The sequence below is a fragment of the Tachysurus vachellii genome, chromosome 15 (assembly GCF_030014155.1).
Source record: "Tachysurus vachellii isolate PV-2020 chromosome 15, HZAU_Pvac_v1, whole genome shotgun sequence".
NCBI lineage: Eukaryota > Metazoa > Chordata > Actinopteri > Siluriformes > Bagridae > Tachysurus > Tachysurus vachellii.
In genome coordinates this window covers 14,817,014-14,843,792 of record NC_083474.1, presented here as the reverse complement: position 1 = coordinate 14,843,792, position 26,779 = coordinate 14,817,014, and the positions used below count along the sequence as shown (strand labels likewise).

At 37.8% G+C, this 26,779-nt stretch overlaps 2 protein-coding genes across 2 annotated transcripts; both read right to left on the bottom strand.

Annotated features, from left to right (window-relative positions):
• Positions 1-138: 138 nt before the first annotated feature.
• On the bottom strand, positions 139-8,330 carry rilp (Rab interacting lysosomal protein). Its single transcript, XM_060888770.1, has 8 exons — positions 7,699-8,330; positions 5,765-5,888; positions 5,410-5,531; positions 3,810-4,004; positions 3,109-3,269; positions 2,060-2,182; positions 1,895-1,981; positions 139-1,419 (listed from the first exon to the last, which is right to left on the bottom strand). Exons 1-8 carry the CDS (start codon positions 7,996-7,998, stop codon positions 1,293-1,295), a joined length of 1,239 nt encoding a protein of 412 aa, XP_060744753.1. The 5' UTR covers positions 7,999-8,330; the 3' UTR covers positions 139-1,292.
• Positions 8,331-11,243: 2,913 nt separating this feature from the next.
• Positions 11,244-26,099, bottom strand: prpf8 (pre-mRNA processing factor 8). The gene is made up of 43 exons (XM_060888964.1): positions 25,971-26,099; positions 25,256-25,372; positions 24,994-25,162; positions 24,069-24,233; positions 23,742-23,960; positions 23,444-23,656; positions 23,155-23,280; positions 22,962-23,067; positions 22,313-22,503; positions 22,078-22,197; positions 21,769-21,958; positions 21,534-21,653; positions 21,182-21,316; positions 20,969-21,098; positions 20,630-20,826; positions 20,317-20,523; positions 20,059-20,222; positions 19,807-19,933; positions 19,508-19,700; positions 19,210-19,397; positions 18,556-18,794; positions 18,129-18,275; positions 17,825-18,035; positions 17,168-17,284; positions 16,801-17,048; positions 16,370-16,549; positions 16,141-16,276; positions 15,875-16,044; positions 15,643-15,772; positions 15,412-15,558; positions 15,133-15,293; positions 14,848-15,039; positions 14,511-14,748; positions 14,295-14,423; positions 14,101-14,214; positions 13,840-14,013; positions 13,542-13,735; positions 13,127-13,366; positions 12,880-13,021; positions 12,625-12,765; positions 12,287-12,426; positions 11,889-12,091; positions 11,244-11,770 (listed from the first exon to the last, which is right to left on the bottom strand). The coding sequence occupies exons 2-43, from the start codon at positions 25,362-25,364 to the stop codon at positions 11,616-11,618; spliced, it is 7,017 nt and encodes a 2,338-aa protein (XP_060744947.1). The 5' UTR covers positions 25,365-25,372; positions 25,971-26,099; the 3' UTR covers positions 11,244-11,615.
• Between the last annotated feature and the right edge of the window lie 680 nt (positions 26,100-26,779).

Sequence of the window (26,779 nt, the reverse complement as noted above, 5' to 3'; positions counted from 1 at the left end):
GCTGTCTTTATTTTTTTACTTGTATGGGGGAGAGCACACCAGATGCCATCCTTCTCATTATGTACTAAGGATTACAAGTCAACACAAGGAAAGAATGGAATACAGTTGAGAATAAAAAAGGAATTTCCAACACAAGAGTGCAATGAATTCAGATTTATATCGCAAAGGCATGTATTTTACATTTCCATACACAAAAATAAAGGAAATATCCATACCTAAAGGAAACAGAAGCTCTTAATGATATCAAATAAAGCCTCTCAGATGTACACAGTAAATCTCACCTTTCTAAAAATCTTTGGCCTTCTTAAAAATGTTAAGATTTTTAACCTAGCTCATAAACAGCAGGTTCTTTACCAGTGATTAATTTTATGCTAGAAAATATGATTTCATATAAAATTCCACAAATAATACAAATCCTTTATATACATTTATCCTTATTCAAGGTTAATTTCAGTTAAATGCACAGACCACTCAAAGAGTCTCATACACTAAAAGAATGAAATTTGATTCAAATTTGAGATTTGATTGTGGATTTTACCATTCCAGACTCTTAAAAACAAGGTTGTTAACATTAAAACAATAACATCTTCAAGCTGAATTGTTTCAAAAGTACAACCTAAATGTCCTGTTAATTGACCGAAAATTAACACAAAAAACATCAAAAAAAAAAAAAGAAAACTATTAAAGTAAATAAAACTCTGTAATGCCCCCTGCTGGCAGAAAACAATTCCAGGGTGATTGCTGATGCTTCTAATACAAGCTGACATCTTTGGCTTTAAAAATCTTACTAAAATACAATCTTTAAAAAAATATAACACATAAAACTCTTGTATAACATATTAATGTTGTTTCCTCATATACATTCAATGTGTATATCATATTAATACCAAACTAAATTACACTCATATAAAGTTCACAAATATAGATTTTCAGTACACAAAATAAAATATTTTCTTTTCTAATTGCAAGTGCTTTCTTTTCTATATTGAATAAACAAACACAATTTCTGAGACAAAGGTAGTTAATATTACAGATTATTGTATGATCTTTTCTCTCTTCTCTTATCCATTATGTTCAAATTCACACAAAATCACACAATCATACAGCCCAAACATTTTACATGATGTCTTTTAAATGTAATCTTACTAATTGTCTGTGTTTGAGTTGTTTTTAGCTACGTTGCTCTCATTGTTTAGCTGTACAGCTCTGTGTATACATTTTGATTTAGTTGCTTAGTCCACACTCCTCCATGGTGCTGTGAATGGGGGAAAAGTAAAGGTGGAGCGCGGTTCTCATGAAGTGCCTCCTGGCCCATTCTCCACTTCAGGCACGTGTTCGTCTGCGTTGATGATTTCCCATGCAGAAGTGTTGGTCTGATGGCTACTCCTATCACTGCCTGAGCGGCTCAGATAGCCAAAGCTGAGATGAGAAAGCAGGCAGAAAACAAATGACTTTAATAAGTGATGAGGTCAAAGGGAGGGAGAGGAATTTCCTATGAGTTCACTGTCAAATAAAACTTTTCATTCTGTCATCAGCATGAGATAAGAGGAATGAGAACTTTTGGTTAGAGGAAATGACCTACAGAGCTAAAAAAAAAAAGAGGGAAGAACATTTTGTTTGCTTCTTCACTTTAGGACATTCATATCAGGAGCTTATGAAAGTATCCATCCATCCAGCCATCTATCAATCTATTCTCTACACCACTTATCCTTATCCGGTGTATCCTTTCCCTGTGACTTTAATGCCCTTAATGTCGTAATTACGACTTCCTAATTCAAAACTATAAACTTTCCATAAGGACTCAAACTCAACACGTTCCTCCACCAGTAACTCAAACGTCAATGCTTATTAAAATGTTAGTGTTACAGTTAATCACAGGTAACAGAAAACATACAAGTTTCTGATGCGTGATTCTCGAGGTTTGCTGTCAGGACAGTCTTCATCCTTTTTCTTTTCAAACAAAGGACCTTTCTCTTCATCACTGCAGAACACAAACACAGATTTTAAGTATCACATCACAGTAACAACATGGCACAAAATGACTCAATTCCTGTTCAACCTGCTGCATTCATCCTCTGGTATCCCAAGCATTTTGGCCTTAATGACGGTCCTCTGTTTCTTTAAAGCGCCACGCACTGCTTCCAATAAGAATCCAGGACATCTCTCATCGCTCAGGATCTCTCTGTAATTTCACACATGTGAGGATTCCAGTTATTGAGAGCAGACTGCTTAAAGAGGTGCGAAAGTGTACAGGGATGAACGGGTATTTCCATCAGTCTGTCTAAACAATCATACTTCACTTTTCTTGCTCTGGCTTTCTTGTGTAACAGATGAGTTTTCTTGCAATGACACGTGAGCTGGTTTATTTATAATGGAATGGACATTTAAACTGACTACAGAAAACATTTACATGCACATAAATAAAGTAATATTTTAGTTCCTATTCACTGGTTAAAAATTTTCCTGCTGCCTAAAACACTAAATTAAAATGAATTTATATCACAAATGCATGAGGATCTTATATCTGTATAACCTGAAATTTGAAATATTGAATCGAAGTAAAAAGAGGGAAAATAAATGTTCATGCTTTTGATGTGTTGTTTTTTTTTTTTTGCACCATTTTTACAACAAAAAAAATTTACTGTGTTTACTGTGAAAAGTGGTGTCTGAAAAAAAATGATTAATTACTGTGAGGTGCATTTCTGTTTGTTTTCAGCTAAATCTAAATTTCTTTTTGTGGGCATTTTAACTATTTCAGAAAAAAAAAAAAAGGGAAAAAAATAATAATTCCACAAACCTGAATACAAGTCTGTCCTTAAAACTGATACATACAAACGAAATAAAAATATATCTAGTAATGTTCAAATAAATTAGACATAGACATACTAAAAATGTACAAAATCAAATAAAATAACAAAAAATGTTAATTGAACAAATGATACTAATACTAATTTGATGTCATTTCTGTCTGTACTTTCTGTAAGTACTAACTACATAACACGTACACCTGAAGCTAGGTCAACAAACACGTTTTATATTTCTGTATTAAAATTCTGATCTGTAGAATTTGTGTGTTAGCATCTTTCTCTCTCTCTCTGTCTCTCTCACCGCTGGTAGAAGGCAAGCTCTTCTTGCATCAGGAAGAGATTGGCCTTTAGCTCATTCCTCTCAAACAAAATGTCTCGTATTTCTTGCTTGGTGAAACAAGGCCTGTTCGGGTCCAGCAGGTCAATGATCACCTTATACGTCATGTCAATGGGTGGACTGTTCTGTAAAAAGTAAAAACAGTAGTTGTGAAATCGTGTTAGATTATGATGTTCGAAACCATGTACACTGTACACAGCCAGGAAGTCTGTGGTAGAATGACAGAGCAATAATTTTATAACGTGACTAATTCATGTCTGGTAACTTGGCAATGATTTACACTGAAACTACCCCTAAAGTCATTATAGCCTGGAGTGATTCCAGTATACAGTATATGACTTTAAAGTGTGCGAAGATATAATGAATTATTTACCTCCTTTATAACAGTGTGTTTTACCTATATGTGTTGTCTTAGATTCATGTAAATAATTTATTTTTACTCGTACTCAAGTAAACTTATGAGAAAGATGTACTTTCACTTTGCTATTGCTGTGAATTTCCTGTTTTTGATTTAAAGTTCATTTTTTCACTAGAAATTCTTGAGCACAATCAGTTCTCCATTGATGCTTACATGGTGTTTTTCTAACCCCTGACTCCACCCACCCTCACACACACACACACAAACAGAAACACACACACGCACAAAAACACATACCAGTTCTTACCGGGTTAGGAGCAGTGTTTGCCTTGGCCTTCTCCAGCTGTGTGACGAGTCGCTCAATCTCTTTCTCTTTCTCACTCAGCTCAATATCGAGGTCTACCTTCCTTTCCGCGGTGCTCTTCAGCTGAGCCTGCATCATGCTCTGTTTATTCCTCAGCTCTCCGTTCATCTTCATAAAGCGATCCAACTGCTCCTGAAGCTGAAACACACCACAACACCTGCACGTTTATTTTATGCTCATGATCAACAAATATACCATCCAGAAACAACTGTACTATATATGATACAATAAGAGTATCATAGATAAAGTCCAGATCCTTTTTGCTAGTCTGAAAGTTAAACAATTCAACTTTAAATTACTCCCTGAATCTTTGTAAATGGAAATGTTTACATTAATCCATATTTGAAAAACGCTATGTAACACACAATAGTGTGCTTTTTGAATGCTGCATTCAGACAAAGTCTAAAAAAAACACATGGTGCAAATGTCAGAATATTTTACAGAAAGAAAATGCAAACTTTATGGAAATCACAATCTGAGTGGAAGACAACTTGTTCAGACTCGTCTATTGTGGAAGGTTGGGCAGGCTGCAGTTTAGCTTTTACCTTTGTATGTGTTATTCTGCCAGATGCACAGTAACATGAGATTTGATCATCTGATTCTTCTAAAACACAATGCTGGCTGTGAGACAGTAACTGGACTAATCTGAAATGTACAGTACACCAACCATCTTCCACACACAAGCCATTACTCTCTGATTCCTGAGGTAGGGTGAGCCAACTGAGCGTTTTTTTCATCAGACTTTATATGGAACAAGTTCACATTTGGCTAGCTTATCTTGATATTCTGGTTGGTCCGTTCAGATAGTTAAAGCTACTTGTGTGTAGTTCACATATGTGTGTTTGCTTTTTTTGTGTGTGGTGTGTCTAGACCAAATTTAAAACAATTACTTGTCTTCAAGCTAAACTGTCCAAAATCAGGTGTAAAAACTTATCAATTTCTTGCTATCAACTGGTATGTATAGTATAAAAGCAAGAGACAATTGTAGAAAATACATTTCACAATATATTTAAGCTGAAATTCATAAAGTCTTCTTTAGAAAATCTAATGTGAGTATTGGTCATTTGTGTGTTCAGTTAGGTAGGTAAAAGTAAATTAGCCTTTGCCAGATGCCCTTATCCAGAACAAATTACATTTTAACTCATTGTTATAACAGCAATTAAGGGTTAAGGGCCTTGCTCAGGGGCCCAGTAGTGGCAGCTTGGTGGACCTGGGATTCAATTTCACAGCCTTCCAATTGGTAGGCCAACACCTTAACCATAGGCTACCACATCCCTACATTCTGTGTGGATTTACAGTACAATGCTCAAACCTTATATTCAGGTTGGAATATTGTGGTTACAACAGTCAGATACTGATCCTGGATTTGCAGCATATGGAGCTCAGGAAAATTGGACAAAATACACAATTTCACTTTTAATTCAGTGAAAGTCATTTACATGAACTAAAGTACAAATGTATCTGATTTTTCGTGTAATTGTCAAATGTGAAAATACTGAATTATTTTAGTTATATTTGTTTATGATAATTTGAATCGCCATACCGCTTCCACCTCTTTAGACATCTTGGATATCTCCTGCACTTTGGCTCTGAGTTCGTCACGCTGTTTATCCACCACCTCTTTAAGTTTGAGCATCACTTCTCTCTCCTGACGCTGTGTATGATCTGAGGAGAAAAGGAAAAATACTGTTAACAGAAATAATGTTTTTCTAAACTAAAAATATAAATTAATGTTTTTCTAAACAATAATTTATAATGTATGTCTAAGGGGCAAATTACTTCATAAAATGCTTACAAACAGCTTACAAACAAGTAATTAAATGAATAACTTGCTTGATAAAAGTGTGTGTGTGTGTTTGTGTGTTTGGTGTTGAAGATGTGTTCTCTATACAGTTCACCTTCTTTAGAGAGGGAACTCTGCAGTTGACCCAGCAGTTCTTGGTTCTCCTCCTTTAGCTGTAACACTTCCTTTTGCAATGTCTCGAGCTCCAGCCTCCATTTCTGTTCCTTTTGCTGCCAATCCTGTTGAAACACACCAACACACCATGACACAATGCTGGAACACATTCTTGACAGAAGATTCAAGCAACTATGACTATGAACAGTTTTTACATCCAGGTACATACCCAGTAGATCACACTGAATGTTTTGGTTTATTTGTTTAAAGTCTGAATCTTCCAACATTAGGATTTTAAATTGTCCAGGGGAAATGGGTTATATATGAACTAGTGCTACATCTAGAATTTGTGCTTTCGTATGCTTTCTGCATGTATGAATTTACTGCTAATGAAACAGAATAGTGAGAGAATATATCAAATATTGAAATAACCAAGATAACCTGAAATAAACCTTTAAATCTATATTAAAGTACTATATATACAGTTTCCATGATGTATAGACATAGCTTAAACGCCCAGCTTGTTATTTAATTATTTAATTAACTGAATGATTAATACAATTCATATAATTCAACTTAAAGCATATTCAGTAACCACACTGAAGCTAACATTAAAGTATTGCTGTAAGATTGAGAACTGCAAATATGATTGTAGGAATTCAGGGCACTAATATTTCTGTCTTTAGTACAGAAAAAGAGTCCATGTGTCGGCGCTGACCTTAACCACACTGAACATATTTGAGCTGAATTTCAATAACAGCAACTCATTTCATTAAAGAATAGTATGATGTTACACTGCCCTTAGAGTAAAGCATGGTGGTGGTAGCACCATGCTGTTTTTCCATCGATCTCATGGTAGCTCCTCAGCTTAATGCCCTCCTTTTTTCAGTCGTGGTTGTGCCATATTCTTTTAATTGTTTTTGGCTTTCTTTGAAATTGGATTTAATGGTGCTCTACACAATGCTCAATGTATGGGATATATTCATTGTCTCTGACTTGTTTCTTGATAAAAACCTGGACACTTTGACTGTATTCAACTCATTATATCATTTTTGATGGCAACTAATTTACTGCATTGACAGCAGTGACATGAATAGTTATGGAATCACACTTTTTACATTTTTGTTTGGAAATAATTTAGCACACTACATATCATTTTGTGAAGTTTTTTTTGTGAAAAACCTAATTTCAGGTCTGGCTTGTAACACAACGAAATGTTAATTTTACAGTGAGTATTGCGGTTAATACTGCATCATTTAGTATTTACACAAAGCATTTTATTTAGTAAATAGTGATATAGATTTGACAGTGATGTAATAATCATAGTCATAAGTCAGGGTCTAAAATTGTATATGAGATTTAAAAGGTGCATGTGTTCATTTGTGCTATTAGCTTGTTTTGGGGGGTAGGTTTGACCTGACAAACTGAACATTATGTTCTCTTGGCTCTGAACTCAATAGACTTGTGTGTATGAGATCTCTAACTGCTTGCTTAGGATGATCCTATTTGACATTAAAATCCACAATAGACTAAAACAACTCACAACTCTGGGGATTCTGGGTTAAAAATAAAAGACTTTTATGCTTTAGTTCGAGTTAGTGAGAAAAGATAGTCACACACAACATGCTGTGTGTAAGATATTCTTCTGAATAAGGATAATGGACAACTTGTTAGCATCTTGTCAAAAGAACTAGCCGTCAATACAGCGTGTTTAATCCAATATGGCTTCTTACTGAACGTTACAGCCTCCATAGTGAGCATGTCATTGTGTCATACCCTATGGAGGGCACTTATATAGGAAGTAAACATGCATTTGGGATTAAAAGGCTATGCTTGGATAAGATACATGTAACATTTTGAAAGGGAAATGTCACAAAAGTGCGCGCGTGTGTGTGTGTGTGTGTGCTTGCGTGTGTTTGCGTGTGTGTGTCTTACGAGTTTGTCCGACTCCTGTTGTTGAACCTGTAGTGTTTCAAACGCCCTCAGTAGATTTTCTTCTTTAGATTTCTGTGTATGATAGCTGACTGTAAAACTCTCCAACAGCTCCAGCACTTTGACTATTTTACGCACCAGCGCCTCAACACTGGTTCTGCCATAACTGTCGATGAGCTTCTCCACATCAGAGCCGACCACCTTGGCGATGTCGTACACATCGTCCACAGTTAGAGCTGAAAAGTTCCTTTCAAAACACTCGTCTAATTTTGTTCCGTCTTGGTTATTCTTAATGGTTTCCATCGCAGAGTCAGAACAACAGAATTCGAGAAGAAGCAGCTAGATTCCCATAAACGCACACGCACAACCTCCTGACATTTCAGGGCTATTCCGAGAATGTGGTTGGTTTTGTGTGGTTTCAGTTTTCAGTGTGACCCTGACAACGACAGTCCATGATGATTCACTTTAGATGTCCTTTTCTAGTTTAATGATCTTCAACAGTCTGCTGCGACGTTATATCCGATTCCTGCCCACATGATCTGATGAGATCCATCAACATGTCGATCCACAGTTTAACACCTACACAACTCAGCTCAGTGTTTACATATTGCCCTCCTACACAAAACAACAACAGAACGCAGTATGGGAGCAATAAGGACCTCCTGGCTTATTTCCCTGTTTCTGGATCCTCCTTCTCTCCTGACCAATAAAGCTGAGTGGTGTGTGCAGTGTCACTAAGTCATATCAGACTATCATGCATCTAAAAAAAGTGAGAAAAACATTATTATTATTATTGTTGTTGTTGTTGTTGTTGTTGGTATTATTATATATGTCTATATTATATATGTGCTCGTCTCTTGTCAATGTCATTCTGTTACACTGTGGAGCGTCTGTCACTAAAACAAATTCCTCGTATCTGAAAACATATCTGGCAATAAAGATCTTTCTGATTCTGTTTCTGATTCTGAAATTGTTTTTCTTATTATTATTATTCTTCTTCAATAAAAAAAGAAAAACTCAGTATACTCAGTATATCATTACATTAGTATTATTATTATATTAATAAATTATTAAAATATAATTATTATTATTAAAATAAATAAATAAATACTCTATATATTATTATTTTTATTATTATATAATGATTATTTTTAGATCTCTTAGGTTGAAACATAGTCCATTAACCTTTTAGATGCTTCTATTTATAAAGGACTTTTAACAGAGGTTTTAGTGAACAGTTTACTAGTAACTCGGAAATGTGAAAGAGGAACCTTTTAAGAAATGTGTCCAATGTTTTTCAAAGTGTAGCAAGAAAGTTTCCAAAAGCACTTGACTATACTGAAGATTTTTATTTTTAGTGACATTTACAGTGGTGAAAATTACAGTGGTGACCATTTAAAAGGAAAACACTACCTTTACTTACATTACATATATTTATAGTAAGCAAAAGTATGTGAGCAGCTGACATTCACATCCATATGTGGTTCTTCTCAGAATGGCTGTTACATATAAAGCAATTAACAAATCCAGCATATCATCGGTTATAACAGGTTATAACATCCACATTGTAATATCTGAAATGCGGTGTTCAAGAAGCACATTTGGGTGACTGGTCAGGTGTTCTTATTTTTAGACATATCTAAAAGTGTATCTTTGTTGTGTTTAATGATTAAATGGTTAATTTGTTGGTTGGTACTATATTTTTGCTATTAATGTGAGAAGTTCACAGTAGTTCACAGGGGACATTGCTAGACCATGAACAAAAGCAAATTATAAATTCAAACATAAATGAAAACAGTTAGATTTCACTGTTAGCACAGAAAAATAAAAAGAACAACAGTACATTTTTTCATTAACAATTTTTAATAGGTTCAATAAGCACAGTGGCGTTGGCAGTAATTTGCTGGTCATCATGGATAAACAATATGCTTGTTGGACTGAGGAGCAATTTTAGCTGGAGAAGGATCCCACCCCAGTGCAATAGTGAACGTTACAGAAGGTCTTTTGTGCCCACTGCAGTAAGACTGTATAATGCATCCCTCATAATTTACATTTTTTTAGTCTTTAGTGAACTAGATAGCCACACTCATTCTATTACAACTTGAAGGACAATTCATACATAATTTGCATCTGTTCATAGATTGGTACATTTTGCATACTTGTAAATGAATTTATTTTTTTTTTGTTTATATTTTGTGTAGTTTTGTACAGTGTACATTTTGCCTACTGTATCCACTTTATTTCTATATCTTTATACAGCACAGTTTATAGATGGTGGTATTCAGGGCCGGCCCTGGCCAATTTGCTGCCCTAGGCAAGATTTCACCTGGTGCCCCTGGAATCACAGACAATTGTGTTCCGCTCATTTTGTTCATAAACTTACACAGAAACAAACTGCACAGCTTTGTCCTGTTTTTCTTTATTTTGAAAATATTTTGGAAACACACACAAACTATATAAAAAAAACTATATTATGGAGACCTTGCTTTCCTTGCCTTTCTTACAGCAATAAAATATATATAATAAATATATAAATAAAATACTTCTCAGGTAATAAAATATATATACATATATATTAATAAATATATATTATAAATTAATATATATATATTAATAAAAATAATAATTTGGGCGCACGGGCGCACCTAGTGGTATGCGGCGCCCTTAGCATTTGCCTATTCTGCCTATGCGCAGGGCCGGCCCTGGTGGTATTAGAAATGGACAGAGTTAAGGACCAAAGCCCTGCTACACCAGTTAGTTTAGACTGCTGATATGAGGCAGTTATAATATATAGACCTGATGTAATTAAATGGATAAAAACTAAAGTTCAGTACTCAAAAGGTATAATAGCAATTGGGGTGTAAATTTTCTGTAGTATGAAAATCAAGAAAAAAACAGGATGAAATGTTTTTCCTACGTTAAATTTTTTTTAAATAAAATTAAAATAAAAACAATGATAATAAACAAAAACAAACAAATAATTAAATAAATGTGGGAAACCCTGAAATGCAGCAAAAATTCATCATGGCATCATGGGAAGACCATGTCAGAGCACATCGGGTATCAGACACTGACTCCGTTAAACTGCATCCCATTAACAAAGGTCTTGTAACTTGCTATAAAAAGCTCCAACACAGCCGGTCAGTTGTTTTGCAGTCACTCACTTTTTTCTTGCATCAAAAAATGCCTAATGTCAAAATATACAAATAAAATAATTGAATGAACCCTGAAATGTAGCATTCTGTCCAGTTCATTATGTTCTTGCTATCAAGATCTCCTTTTATAAATCTTCCTTGGATATGAAATATATATATGTAAACTATATAGTCAGGATTGTCAGGACTAAAATGGTTTAATTTAATTTTGAATGCCAAATTACTTTAGAATCTATTTTAAATTAAAATGATTTTGTTGAAACTGAATGAATCTGGGGTTTAAGCCCTTTTATAAGCCTTTAGTATTGATGTTGCAAAAGTTAAAACAGAATGTAGTCAAACTTGTTCAAATGTTCTAATGAAAAGAAAAAAAAACAAACAAAGCCACAAGCATCAAGTGTTGATCTTTATTTTTAACCCAAACTACCATGTACATGAAAGATGCACAACATAGCTAGAGGGACATTACAACTGACTTATAAAAAACAATTTCATGTTCTTTTAAGATTATGAAAAAAGAGCATTGATCATCAGCAATAAACATTGACGTAGTTTTCTTCAACTACGGTCACAAAACAACTCCAACAAATCACCATAGCAAAAAAAAAACAAAAACAAAAAACGTAGCATTATACAAAATCTTAAAACAGGTGCGTAAAACTGCTTCCAAGCAGACACCTTGGTAAAGTCTTGAAGGACAGATGAAACAGATTTGCAAAACATAAGCCTCTTAGGTGCTTGCATCAACAGGAGCAGTCTGTGGTGCTAACCGTACATATCCTCTCGGTCAGCATTGTAGATCTCACCCTCCTGCAGCGATGCAAAATTGAGGAAGTGAGAAGGCCTGTGAACCTCGTGATAAAACTCTTTTGGGTTGGACAGCTGCAGTTCGTATTTCATATTGGGGTCGTGTCGAACACCTGGAATAGAAAAAAGGGGAAATTAATAATTAAGAGTCATTAAAAAAAAAGTCCCCTCAAAAATAACCAATATGCTTTAATTTAATGGATATAGTTTCAGCCTTAATGCCATGCTCACCCATGAAATTGTAGTTCCAAGACACTTGACCTGGCACCATGAAGAAGCCAAGGAAGCGATCAGACAGCAGCATCTGCACCCTTTCATAGTGAGATGGCAGATAACCCTTGGGATTGTTGCCCTTATCTGTGTTCTGCCTGCCCCACTCATATCCACTAGGAGTCAGCTTATAAGCTGTCAGTGTACAAGATCCTGGAGTGAAACTACACAAGAGAGAACAATAATCAATCACAGACTTCATTTAAACACAACCTAATGACTTCAATTTGCAAATACAGCTAGATCAGAACAAAGTAAACCGACTGAGGCTGGATGTGGAATTTCTGTCCAATCACAGCCAAAGTCAGCTAAGAAACTAAACACAAGGAATAATACATTTAACTAAATTAATCATTTACCTGCAGGTAATAATGATGGTCTTTTCTCCATCCCAGGATGGATTATCAGCCATGACTTTAGCATGTGTGGTGACATCCTGGGGAGACAACTGAGGCGATTCATTGGGTTGTGTGTGGATCCAACCAAGTGGCTCCATTTCCTATAGAAAAACAAGATATATATATATATATATATAAATATATATATATATATATATATATATATATATATATATATATATATATATATATATATATATAAATATAAATAAAAACTGGAGAAAGAATGCTGCTGAGGCATCATTAGAATCGGGATATCATAAACTTCCATGATACATAACTAAAGAACAGAGACAGACCTTGAGATATTCATGCTGTGGAAGCTGACTGGGCAGGTGGACAGTTTGATGGGTGCCCCATTGTGGCACCATCACAATGCAGCGAATTTCTTTCACCTGTGGGTTATCAGGAGGACTTGTACCATACAGATACCCAGCAATCTATTTGGAAAAATCACCAGAAACAAACAGATAAACAAGACGATAATAAACAAATGTACACAGAACACTGTAAAGAAAAGTAAAAGACTAAGAAAATGCACAAGTATGACTCACTTGAGCACGCAAGTCAGAGATGCAGATGAACTTCTTCAGCACATTCTTAGGGAGAATGTAAGTGTATCCAGTTTCTTTGATGTCATCAGATGACACATAGATGTGGTTGGTACGCAAGTGCAAGTTGGCTGCAGAGATAGCCCTACAAACCAAAGAGAAGTATGAATACAGTGCACCAGCAAGAATACCAGACATCCGTTGTTTCATAGAGAGAACATATCTATAAAACTTCTTGGTCATGTCCTACCTAACCCTCCATTCAGTCTTTGAAGAGAAGGTTTGGGTCTCATAGTTGCTGGTGGTGGATGTAATGATTTCATCACCATGCTTGTTAACTGTGCGAGTCTGCGTGGCTGTTAGCTGAGACTGCTCTTTAGTCTGCTTCTCAATCTCAGCAATCTGCTGCCTCTGCTGAGATGGAGCAGAGATCTCCATACCCAGTATGATGTCCCTGATCTCAGACTGTGTCAGAGAAGCCACATTCACACTGCAAAAAAGAGGAATAAACTTAGAGTGTACACAGTTTATTAATGTTAAGGCTGCATTTTCAAATCAAACCATTTCTCAATAAAATATTTGTGTCTCTCTCTCCCAAGCCCCCCTCTTACAAACAGCTTGTCTCATGGAAATGTTTATTTTTCCCACATGGAGAGTTTACTTACTTGTTCTTTTTACCATAATCAGCCAAGATGAGATCTTTAAGTTGCACCTCCACCTTGATCCACTCCTCATCAGTCAGAGTGGGCCAGATGTGATGTGGCTCAGTGATGGTGGTTTTGTCAGGCTTCAGGATTACCTTTGCACGGTCGTTGTTCACATGGAGGGCTCTCAGGATCAAGATGAGACGTGAGAAGGCCTACAAAGCAATTGTCGAAAAAGACATTTTAAGTGTAATAAATAAGCATGACTAGCCCTTTAATAAGTTTTGGTTAAAAGAAAAACTAAAAATTATTAACTTACAGTGTAAGAAGAAATTGTCTTGAGCCAGTCATCATACAGATTGAACAGGACCATCTGCGGCTCAGTGGCCTTCAGAATGAGGTCCCCAAACTTTTCCACCTTTAGACAAGCCTGGAATGGCAACTGCAGCTCAGAGCCTTTGATGACAATGTTAGGGAAATCCAACAAGTGCACCTAGAAAATGGGAGAAAACATACTAAACAGATTGCACTTATATTATGGAATAGCATTTACCAAACTGTTCTTCTGTAGTGAGCTCACCTCAAGAGGATCCAACATGCCCTTCCTTGTCACAATGATCTGTTTGGGCTGCTCTTCAACAGGCAGCGATCGAATAAGAGCAGCCACTTCCTCAGCGGTTTTCCATTTTGCCAGCTAAAATGAAAAGATCAACTTTGAGCCAGTTTGTCCATTTTACTTCAGGCAAAAAGAGCCATTGATGACAAAAGTCCTACCTGTCCCAGACGTTTCTGTCCAGCCCACACGGATGTGTGAATGATCTTTAAGAATAGTTGCCCAGTTCTTGGATTAAAGATGAAAATGGCCCCGTTTATTGGTTTTGTTGTCAAGTTGCCCTCAAAGGTCTGAAATTGGGGGAAAAAAACCCAATTTGATAATTACGCACAAATTTACACAACTAGAAAAGTGCACTTGCCAGACTATTGACTTACCTTGTGGATGGTGACTCTGTACACATTGGTGTCATCCACAAACCAGATGATTTGATTGGAGAAGAGCTCTCCATAATTCTGCGAGGACAGGTAGGGCTCAGTGGGCTCGGAGGAGTATAGCTGCAGACCCTTGCGGATGCGCTCCCTCAGCACGTACAGGGCAGGGTTGGCCTTCATGATCTTAGCCATGGCTTGCTGAATCAGAGGCTTACTGCCAGGGAACCAATTTCCATAAGCACTGCAGGCAAACAGATCAAATTCACATTAGAATAACAATTTCTGATCATCAAAGCCCCATTAAGAATAGCTTGGAGGATTACCCTAAAGAAACACTGACCTATGCAGATTGTATGCCAGATCAATGGCAATGAGCACCCCAGTAGGGGATGGGTATATACTCATGTTATCGGTGGTGTAGTCCAGAAACTTGGCCCTAGCATATCTCTCAATGTCATGAGAGTCATAGTCTCCCCATCTGAGCTGAATGTCAATCCAGTACTTCTGAGTGGTGGTGCTGTCCATAACATCCCTGTTGAGGAGAAATGAGCAAAACTAAAACATACTGAACCTGATAAACAAAAATCAAACTAAGAATATGGACTAGCAGAGTTTGAGGACATACTTGGAGTCAGCAAGCAGTGATGGTCTTGAGACGTTCCACTTGTAGGACGCAAAAAGCAGAATATCTGCACAAGAGGAGTTCATCTTATAAGACTTCCTAGGATGGATGGTTTCCTTCTGGACAGTTTCAATCTCCAGGGCATCCAGCTCTTGGTCAAACACCTTCAAACAATACATACAAATGATAATGAACACGGGACAAGCATTGAATAGCTATGGTGTGAAATAGCACATCAGTCTTGCTGTACAAACAATAAAACATCTTAAAAACACTCCGAACCTGACACAGATCCATGACAATGCTCTCATGAATCTTCTGCCACAAGTGAGCTCTGAAGATCTGGATCAAGGAGATCTTGAGAGTGGGAATTTTGCCATGCATGAAGATTCCAGTGAGATCCAACTGCACCTGGAAACCCACATATACCTAAAGAACAAAAAGGGAGAAAATAAACAATAGATACAAAGACAATTGAAGAGAGGTCAATAATTACAGAAAGACTTTGTGTACATTCGCTCTGTTGATGGTTGGAGACCACCACAAAGTAAATCGTCGATTGGGGATCTGGTTCAGACCAGATCTCTGGGCATTGGTTAGCTTCTTCCATTTCATGGACTCCTCAAAACCACTGGCCTTCTCCCTATAAAAAAAAGTAATTCATAAATTAAGCATAATCTTGAGGGAGTTTTATCATAAACTAGGCCAAATGTACAGTTTTCACAGGGCAAACAGTAACCCTTACCAGAACAGACCCTCCCAGGTGGGAAAGTATGTACCCTTGAAGAGAGTATGTTCCAAAATTCCTTCCACTCCACCTAGTGCTTGGATCATGTCTGTGCGGTAATTATTCAAATTCCACAGTTTGCCATCGTGTCTCTGGTGAGTCCACCAGAACGGATTTTGCTTCAGCACCTAAGAATACATCAACAAATAGATCAGTCTATAAAAATAACTAGAAAGATCTCCATACATATGAATATTGTATTGGCTGAAGCAAAAGGTTCTGACCTGATACTGCTTGAAGTCGGTTCTGACTCTCCAGCCCTTGTCATAGGCAAGTGTGTGTCTGTCTTTCTGGAACAGGGTGTTGATGCGAGGAATACCTCTGTCCCAGGAATCCTCCAAATCTTCAAGAGTCAAACGCCTATGACAACACAAAAGACAGTGTTATTCTAAGTACAAAAAAATTTACAAACATTTACTTCATTTGCATTTAATTCTTTCTTAGATATTGTACCTGTTCTGGGCTATGGCCTCTTGTCTCTTGAGAGCATATTCAGCCCAGACTCTCTGAGAATCAATGAACTCACTCTCCCATGGCTGGATGTAGCGATACAGATTGGGAATCAGCTGATCCTCCTCATGGCTCATACCGGAACGGAAGTGAGTGATGCCAACGTCTGTCTGTTTGGACCACCTGGTAATGCACAAATAAAACTTCATGATACAAATTTACAGTTATCACACTAGATGTTTGTAACATTTATGTTATTTGGCAAACAACTTTGTCTAGAGCAACTTACATTTATTTAATTTATACAGCTGGTCTTGGTATCTGAACTCAACCTTCAAATTACTTAGTTTATTTACGTTTATATTCATTACTTTGGTCTAAACATGATGCTGACGTGCCAAACCAGGACAAACAGACAATTGTGCAAAAATTACCTGAGGTCAGACTGCGGGATGAGCACATGACCCATAGAAAGCATGCCCAGACCTCCTAACTCTTTGGGTGTGTAGAAGACAACAGGAGGGAAACGGCTAGGCATTTTGGAGTTCAGACCAATCTTGATACGTGTCTGGATCTTATTTTCACATTTCACCAAAAGATCAAGCAACTCCTGAGTGTTAACCACAGCCTCACGGAAGTAGGTCATCAGACCAATCAGAGCAGTGTTCCATTTGTTCACGATCTAAAAACAACAGAAGACACACAGAAAACCATGATATAAAACATGACCGTAATAACAATTTTGTACTAACAATGGGTGGTCATGGGGACAACGCTGTATTCCTTGTCTTTATCTCGTACCTTGGTGAAAGTGGTGGATCCAGAGGCCATGAGAATCTGTCGCACTCGGTTATGGAACCTCTGCATTGATTCATCATCCACTCGCAGGAAGCACTGCGCTGTCCTTTCCTTCGTTACCTGCAGGTATGTATACGCGTGCGCGCACATACGTTAACCAAACCACAAACCACACAGCATTTGACAACTTTTTTTAAGGATGTTGTAAGTTTATAATATAATATAATATATCATTCATTCATTTTCTACCACTTATCCGAACTACCTCGGGTCACGGGGAGCCTGTGCCTATCTCAGGCGTCATCGGGCATCAAGGCAGGATACACCCTGGACGGAGTGCCAACCCATCGCAGGGCACACACACACACACACACACTCTCATTCACTCACACAATCACACACTACGGACAATTTTCCAGAGATGCCAATCAACCTACCATGCATGTCTTTGGACCGGGGGAGGAAACCGGAGTACCCGGAGGAAACCCCCGAGGCACGGGGAGCACATGCAAACTCCACACACACAAGGCGGAGGCGGGAATCGAACCCCTGACCCTGGAGGTGTGAGGCGAACGTGCTAACCACTAAGCCACCGTGCCCCCCTATAATATAATATAATATAATATATATAATTTAATGATTCAAATTTAGTGTACTGACCTCATTCTGCAGGTTCCACACCCCATCCTTGTGAGTGAACTCCTCATAACTAGTGCGGCATTTGGGCAGGATCCGGCACTCAAATCCACACATGTTGAAGAGCAGGTTAGGGTTGTCTTTACTGTATACTGACACAAAGCTGTTCTCCCACTGCACAGTGGTCACAGAGCGAGGAAGGCGGTTCTTAATGTCCCAAAACACGGCACGGCCCCTTGGCAAGTGATAGGACAACAAATATCAGCAATGTCATAAGCAGATTTAAGCCACACTGTTTTAAAAAGAGAATTGGTGTGTTAATCCTTACAGGTTAACATCATGCTTCATCAGTCTCATCCTAGCATCTCTGGGCCAGCACTTCTTATTGTTGTAGCCTACAATGTTCTCATTGTTGGGATCAGGGTGCTCGGTAAGGTACCGTTGGATTAGATCCCTGGCCTCATCAGCAGAAAACCTGAAAAAAACGAATACTCTTTAGTCCCATTCATTAAATTAGTTAAGTGTTTGATATCAGTGCATTAATTCCTACTTGAACTCAGTTTGAAACAATCCTGAAATTACAAAACCTAGCAATCCTTTCGAAAACATATATAAATAAAGACTTCAAAATAGTTAAAATGCACTTAGGATGACTGTATCAAACCAATGAAAGCAAAACCCACACTTTCCAGGCAACTTGTTTAACTACATAATGTTTAGAATCAACCAGACATTATTTTGCAGAGGACACTGACCTGAAGAACATGTGGATGCGGTCGATGTATCTGCAGTACAGGCGAATGGGGTGGGCAATCTCTGTAGCGCTGTCCTGGAAGCTGAGAAAATCGTTGGGCATCTGTGGGGGTCCAGCCATCTCACTAGCACGATGAAGACCCAGAACGAGCAGGTCCATCACCAACCCATAGTACTGCACAATGAAGGAGGCAAACTGCAAGCCCCTAATGATGCCATATGAGTTGGTGTGGTTCATGTCCTAAAGGAAGCAAGAAATAGCCAAATCACACATGGTCTATAATAGCAATATCTGGGTCAAATACAGCTTTGCATTTCAATCTGAATCAGGTTTAAAAGTATTTAAACATTTTCAGACCTATAAATATATTGTCACTGAAAGACCACCACATCTATGGAAATAAAAATTGTGCTGATTTCCTATAAAATAATGAAGTAACAAAAATTTTTTTATTGGTATTTAGCTCCTAAAATGCTCATAGGAGCTCTGAGTCTTGACTACAGAAAATATTTTTTTACTCATATGTAGTATAATTTTTAAATATTACATTTCAAATTTAGTTCCAAATTTGTTTGTCTAAGAATCATTTTACAAATCAACTTAGCAGCCTTAAAGTTTTCAAATTTGTAAACATTAAAATTAAAACAAGGCAGACCTTGTAATTGATAACCACGTTGTTCTTTGCCGTCATGTAATCAGCAATGTTGTGGTCGACAATCAGACGCAGAAGTCTGTTAAGTAGCGTTAAGTCAATCTTTTCGTACATCTTCTCATATCGTGACTCCAGCATGACATTACACTCTCCTTCTGTGGTCTCCCACACATCTTGCAGGTTGTTGATACCTGGAAAACAATTTAGCAATCATTTGAAATTCTAAGATAATGTCAGTGTTCAGATGACCAACATATGCCTCTGACCGTGTCTAACAACAAAGGGCAGCATTATCGCTCACCTTGGCACCACTTGTATACAAGCAATGGAGGCGGCTCCGTGTCAGCAGGTTTGATCCATGGTGGGAAAAGCCTGCGCTTGTCAGCCTCATACCACAAGTACTGGTCCAGGTATGCATCTGTGATCTTCTCCAGGGGCTCCACATCATATACAGGCACAAGGTGACTGTATAGGTCCATAAACTCAATGCCCACCTGGTGAAATTACAAACAACTCTAAAACACGCACGACGGGACAGTGAAAGGACGAAAAGGCTTGATAACATCTCAGTGCTTTGCTTACACACATTTACATACTCACTTCTTTGAATGCTCTCTGTGTGAGGAGATGACGCTTGATTCTGGACAAAGCCTCATGAGGATTGTCGTAAGCCTGTTCAATCAGACCCAGCTCTTCACGTTGGGACTGATTCAACCTTGACTTCACACTAACATGAGAACCAGAATCCGTTAGAAGGCACTCTGAATAAATCTGATCATGCTTAAATGAAATCAGAGTCAGTGCTCTGTATTATCTGCTTGGTTGTCTTTTTTTGGAAGAGACTGCACTGACCTGTAAGCCTCTTTGAGCCTCTCCAGAGCCAGGATGAGCAGCTTGGTGTCATGTTTGTATGAGAGAGGGGGAAATGGAATGGGAGAGAAGCGTCGACTCTCCAGCCAGTGCACTGTGGTGGTGTAGATAGCCACGGCCTCTTCAGCAGTGATGTACGGTCCGTCCTGAGACAGACCAAATCAGGAATGATACGGCTGCTACACGGTTTTTATCCTTTAAAAGACAAGCTTTGTTGTGTCTGAAATAGCACATCTTTACCTTTAGGTAGTTGTGTTGTCTCTCCTGCTCAGCCTTCAGGTAGAGTCGTGTGAGGCGGCCAAGGTTTTTCTTGCAGACTGTTTTGTCCACAGTTGCTCCTCGCCTGATTCGCTCTCGGTTGTAATGTGCTGTGTTGGTCCACCAGTCAGCTTTGGCCTTGACATATCTCAAGATCATGTTTTCAATAGGAGTGGGAAGTCCTGGAACCTGTTTGAAAAAAAACAAACAAAAAAAATTTATAAATAAATTAGATATGTAAAAAGAGATGGAACTCATCCAACACTAAAATATAAGATATATAATAGCTACACACCTTCCAGGGGATGTTGGCCTTCCAGCATCTCCAGGACTCACTTAGATGCTGCAAAATGGTCCTGGCCTTGTTCTGTTTGATTCCCTCTGGCATCATGTCCAGGATGTCATGCATCACAGCTGCTCTCAGCTCCAAGTCAAAGTGAGACTCCACACGCTGTTTAGTTACAGTCTTTGCAACTCCCTTGGAGTGTCGACCTGAACAAAGCCAAGACTTTACCAAATTCTTTAATTTACCAAATTCTTTTCCTCTCCAACAGATACCCTAATGATACACACAACGTTGAACAATTTTTAAGAGCAACTAAACTAATGCCATCTGCAAATGAATTTTATTTACCTTCAAACTGCCTGGCCAACAGGTTACCTAGCCATCTCTCCAGGAGAGGAGTAATGCCCCTCATGAAGAAGAGCCACACTCTCCACCCTGGAGCCCAGAAGCCACAACCTGGACCCTTCCCAACTGGGCCCTAATAACAAAAAATAAAACCCAAAACATTTAAGCCTGAAAACATAAAATGTGCTATTTTTACTCCTATAAAACTTCACTTACAGTGTTGAAACGATAATAAATGAGATGCTTCAAATCCTTGCACATCCTGATCTGCCTCATCAGTTTGTACTTGTAGCGATACATGCCAGTCAGCTGACCAACATGGGCAAAGATATACTGCAACCCATCTGCCAACTACAGAGAAATGAAAAGAAACAAAAAACATTATATGACAAAAATATCTTCATAATCAATAGTCTAGGTCATTTGAGAAGTGTTAGTCATCCCTACATAGTCTACATATATAAATGAAATTAACACTAACAAAATGTCTTCCAGAATGTTTTGATACATTGTCTGTAAAGACAGATCTTATATATTTGTATAGGTTTGGTTACATAATAAATAGTACCTGGAAGGCATCAACATTCCCCAGTCTGTACTGCACATGGCTATCCACAACCAGTTTGCTCAGACGCAGAATCTCACGGCACAAGTGGAACGCGTTCCCGAAACGGGACTTCTTACGCTCCTGGAAAAGTAGAACGTTAACATGAGCAAACACATACAGACTGATTAATGCTTCATGTAAATGAAAACAAAAACAAGATTACATTTCATTTCAGATAATACTAGAATTTACTAACTTTTGTGGTGAGGGTTTTCACTGGTTTTAAGTTGAAGTTGTAGTCCAAGTGCAGGTAGTTGAGGTTTTTTCTGTGAATCAGCAGGTTCAGCATGTTGTAACCCTGCCGGCAAACCTGGAGCCCAACCTCCACCCAGTCCAACTTTGTGGATTGAAAGAATTTGGTGGCCTTGAATGAACGGAAAAGGTACCTGTGGACATACACACAAAGAGCGGTACATTTGTAAAGACACTGTTTTTTGAAAACCTTCCCCAGATAAAAATTCATGCTATATGAGGAAGTCTGCAATGTCTGCAATTCCAGAATTACCTCTTCTTCTGTGCTTTAGGTGGTCTGTGTTTCAAAGCATTGAGCACATAGTACTTCAGAAGTTTTTGATAAGAGACACGAACTTTTACAGGCTGTCCTGCAGGGCAATGCTCACGGTACCTGAAGAGTTAAAGGTAAGAAAAATAAAAATAAAAATAAACAAAAAGAACATAAAAGGCAAGCTTGAACAAAAGTGACTGACAAACTACATGTTAGTATATTGCTCAAAGCTCACCAGTTCTTGATGAGAGGAACGTCAAGTGCACGACGAGTTCTCCCTGACCGCAGGTTGAACGGACGAGGTGCCCACAGCAAAGCAATTCCGTTGGCTGTGTTGTCAGAATACAGAGGTGTCTCTTTGAGGAAAGGCTCCACACACTCAGGAAGTTCAAACTCCTCATCATCATCAGGCAGTGGCTCCTGGCTCTGAGGGCAACAAGAAGCACAATTCTAAATTAGGAGCTTTCATTTATAACGGGCAAAATTACAAAAGAAATTTCTTTACAAGAAATTACGTAAAACAAAAAAAAATAAAAAAATAAATCCAACCCATTTCAAATCGTCTGTATGCAGAAAAAAATAGGACACTACACCATGCTATTAAATCAACCTTCCTCATAAAAGTTACATCCTACACATACTTATAATTATATTAGCATACCACAAGATACTGACTAGCTTTCAAGAAATACATTCATGACCTAATAATGTAATTATACAGACAACGTGTGGCAAACATCTGATTCATAGAAAAAGAAGCCTTCAAACATTCTGTATTACCTTCATCTTTACTAAAGTAGATATTCTCAGAATAAGGATCATCATACACACACGTCTTAAGCAAATCTAAAAATGATAATCCCAAATTTTGGCACGTGGCTTACTTTAACTGAGTGTCTGTGAGAGATTGGATTGATAAGTGGGTCAAAGTAGAAGGCGGGCAAATCAGGATCCTCTGTCTTGATGAACACCACATTAGGTGTGTGGTACCTGGGTAAAAATAAATAATTTAGTGGCTCAGCATCAGTTAAATTTAATTAGAATGTGTGACCGTCAAACTGTAAAAAGAGTATTTACCAAGTGAGGTGCACATGATGGGGAAGGTTGTTGTACAAGTATGGGAACGCAATCTTGTACTCTGTCCTAATAGGCTGTCTTATAATGATCTTGTTGATGTCATTAAACTCATTCCAGTCTTCATCCCTGTAGAAATATGAAGCAGATGAAGTTAAATTACAAGTTCACAGAATTCATGCTGTAAAAAAAAAAAAAAAAAAAAAAAAAAAAAAAAAAAAAAAACAGTGCAGTGCAGAAAGAGGGTGATACATTTATAAAAAAAAAAAAAACAAAAAAAAAAAACACATACTGTAGATTGAGGTCTCTGACTAGGGGTTCAAATTTGGGTCCTCCTGGTATGGCCATGTTCAATGCCTTTGAAGTGAAGAAGGCCTTTAGGTCAAATAGATAAAAGTAGTTACGGTCCACTAAATCGGTAAGCAGCTGATTGGCCAAACGATACAGTGTAGACATCATGGGCAAACTGAAACGCCAATGCCTGTATGTAACTCCATTGATGTACCTGAGTGGGGGAAGAAGAGAAGAAAAAAAAATAGTTAAAAAGGGCCTGCTCAAATAGTGACATTTTTAAAATATCCTTTACTTACTTTGTTGTATCTTTCAAGGGCTGATGCTCATAAAACCAATCCACCACAGAGCTGTCCTCTTCAGGGTCCAGCTCCATTTGAATGGCCTCCAGAGGCTCCACATCAAGGATGTTATCTGCATAATCCAGGGGAGGCTCTTCATCATCGAAAGGAGGGAAACGCATGCGCTTGAAGTGTCGCCTGTCTCTTTTCTCACGTCGCATCATAATCCACATTGTACTAGTTGTGAAAGTGAGCAGTTATTAATTAAGAGACTTCAAGATTTAGCATATCAACCACAAATAATAATATGTCCACAGTCCAAAACTGTTCAAAGAAACCCCTCACCCCCACTGCGCAATGTAGACAGGCTCAATGACCCAGGGAATTTCATTAACAAACGAAATAGCCCCTGTAATGTGGTACAGAACTGGTACATCTCTGATCTGCTCCCAGGGCATGGGCATGTTCTCCAACAGCTTGAGAACTGCATGAGGCATATATTTCAGAGCCCTGCAAATGAAATAAAAAACACATTACAAATCATGTCATTTTCACTAATTCACACAGTGATTCCTAAACCAAAGTAATTCTGTCTGAAACGGGTGAAGAACTGGATGAGGATTTTTTTTAACGGGTGAGCGTGTCCTGATAGAAGTGGTAGGCTTTACTGTAGCTCCTGGGCATGTACAGGTGAAACAGGTTGGAAAAACAAGAGCTGTAACTCAATATACTAATTGAATATTGTTGAATTTAAAAAAATAACTAGTTTAACGAATGGATCTGCAGCACAACAGTTTGTCTTTTGCATAAGGTTAATCTTATGTTGGGGAAATCACTTTCTATATGCAATCAAACTGCACTACACACGGTTACAGCCCAAAAACACCTCACACAAACATGTTTTTTGTCCACACCTTAGACACAAGTCTAAGTGCTGTTTCACTTACACAAATCGAATTAATTGCACCAAAGGAGAAACTGCACCACAGTTCAAATCAAACATGTAAAATGGTGCAATTGTGAAAACTTTCAGACTTTTCTTTTTTCTTCCCTCTCATTTTCATATGCATACATGTTATATTATATTGCAGTTATACAGTACCCGAACCTCACAATAAACATTTTAACAAACTGTCCGTGACCCAAAACACGCTTCAGCTAACTGATATTTGGATATATTTATAAAATGTTGTCAACCAACTCTAATAACACCAACAATGAAAATGAACCTAAGAAGTTTATTCAAATGTGTAGATGTATCCTGATTTACCCAAGGTAGACTCTTTTGTCATGACGGAACTTCCTGTTGGTCATGTCTCCATGGTCTCTGATAATTTTCCGCACATGCTCAGGAGGCATGTCCTCCTTCTGAGCATCCACAAAACCAAATTTCCTCTTCTCAGAGTAGCGCTTGGCCTGCAGCTGCTGCCATTTTCGGGCTAAAAAAAAAGTGCGAGCAATAAACATGAATGAAACACAATTCAGTATATATACGGAGCGTGCGCGCACACAAAAATATTACAAGACCTCACCTTTTTCTTGCAGTTTCTCCTCAGTCATGTAATCAGGAACAGGGACAGGAGGAGGAACACCTGGTGGCATCCCACCTGGGACTCCTCTGTAAGGAAATGTAGCTGCCATGGCAGCGTCTTTGGGACATAAAGAACAAGAAATGAGTCACACTGAGCTCCACCATGACATTAGGACATGAATAAACCTACAGTACTAAATATCATCAAACAAACAATACACGCGTTCTTCAGTGTGCAAACCTGAATGCAACCTCTGAGCAGGCAGGAATACAGAAAATAATCAACTTAATGAACTGAAGCACAAATGTCTAATGTTCACTAATAAAAATAAAACAGCACGCAGTCGCGACGTGTGACGATAAGAAGCATCACTCACGAGCGCGAGATCAGAAATCCGTTCAAACCCAATTTTTTTTTTTTTACTTTAGCTAGCTACAACTAGCAAGCAAAAAAAACTTCATTACTAATTCAAAGCTATTCTCAAATGCAGGATATACTTATTACAGCAGCCAAGAAGTTAATCTAACAGACAGCAAATTATCCAAGAAAAACCCCATTATGAACTACTGAACTATTAGACGAGAGTGTTAGCATTAGCTAGCAACTTAACAATGACGGCTAGATTAGCTTAGCATCTCTCTCATACCGCACACCAATTATTACAAATCGCACATATGTAAAATAAAGCATTTTAACACATATGGAAACATCATACTTTGTTTAAAATTAATTTCTGTCCACTTCGGCGGGCTCTATATGGTTCCCCGCTCAGCTCTGCAGAATGGCGGACGAGTTAAACACGTTGTGCGTAAACAACCGCGATACACTAACGGGCTCTGCGCACTTTCTAAGCGTAACGTATATACACTTCCGATGGTAGAGTAAAAGTACGTAAATCGAAGTTCCGGATTTTACACCGGAAGTGAAATTGTGTACTTTCTGTCCCCTCCATATATTTAAAAGCTCACGGCTATAAATCGTTTTGCAGTTTATATAAAAGTTAACTTGATTCAATGTAAATAAAAAAAAGGAATTTGAAATAAGACATTTCGTATTATATTTTCGTATATAAAATGTAATATTACGTATTTTATTTAATTTTATTTTATAGTACGGTAAATAATACGCATATTGAACACATTATATTATATTATTTTACATTATATTATTTTTCATAATATTGCATGACACTGCATTACATTATAGATACTATGAATGTTATGGAGGTAAACAATGAACAGGGATGAAGCGTTAAAATCATACACAACAAACCAGCAGATGGCGCTATATGTGGGGCTGACAGCCAGGGAGTAATTTAATATTCATATTTCATTCATTCATTAATTCATAATTACATTATAGCACCATTTGGACATATGACTGGTTCACTGATTACCAACACTAAACAGGGATTTTTTTTTACCCTGGGCTTCCAGTCAAATAATCATCATGGCTCTCATTCAATTCTACTGCATATTTTTCCTGTGGAAAATATGCAAAAACCAATAAAGGATGTGGAATAGG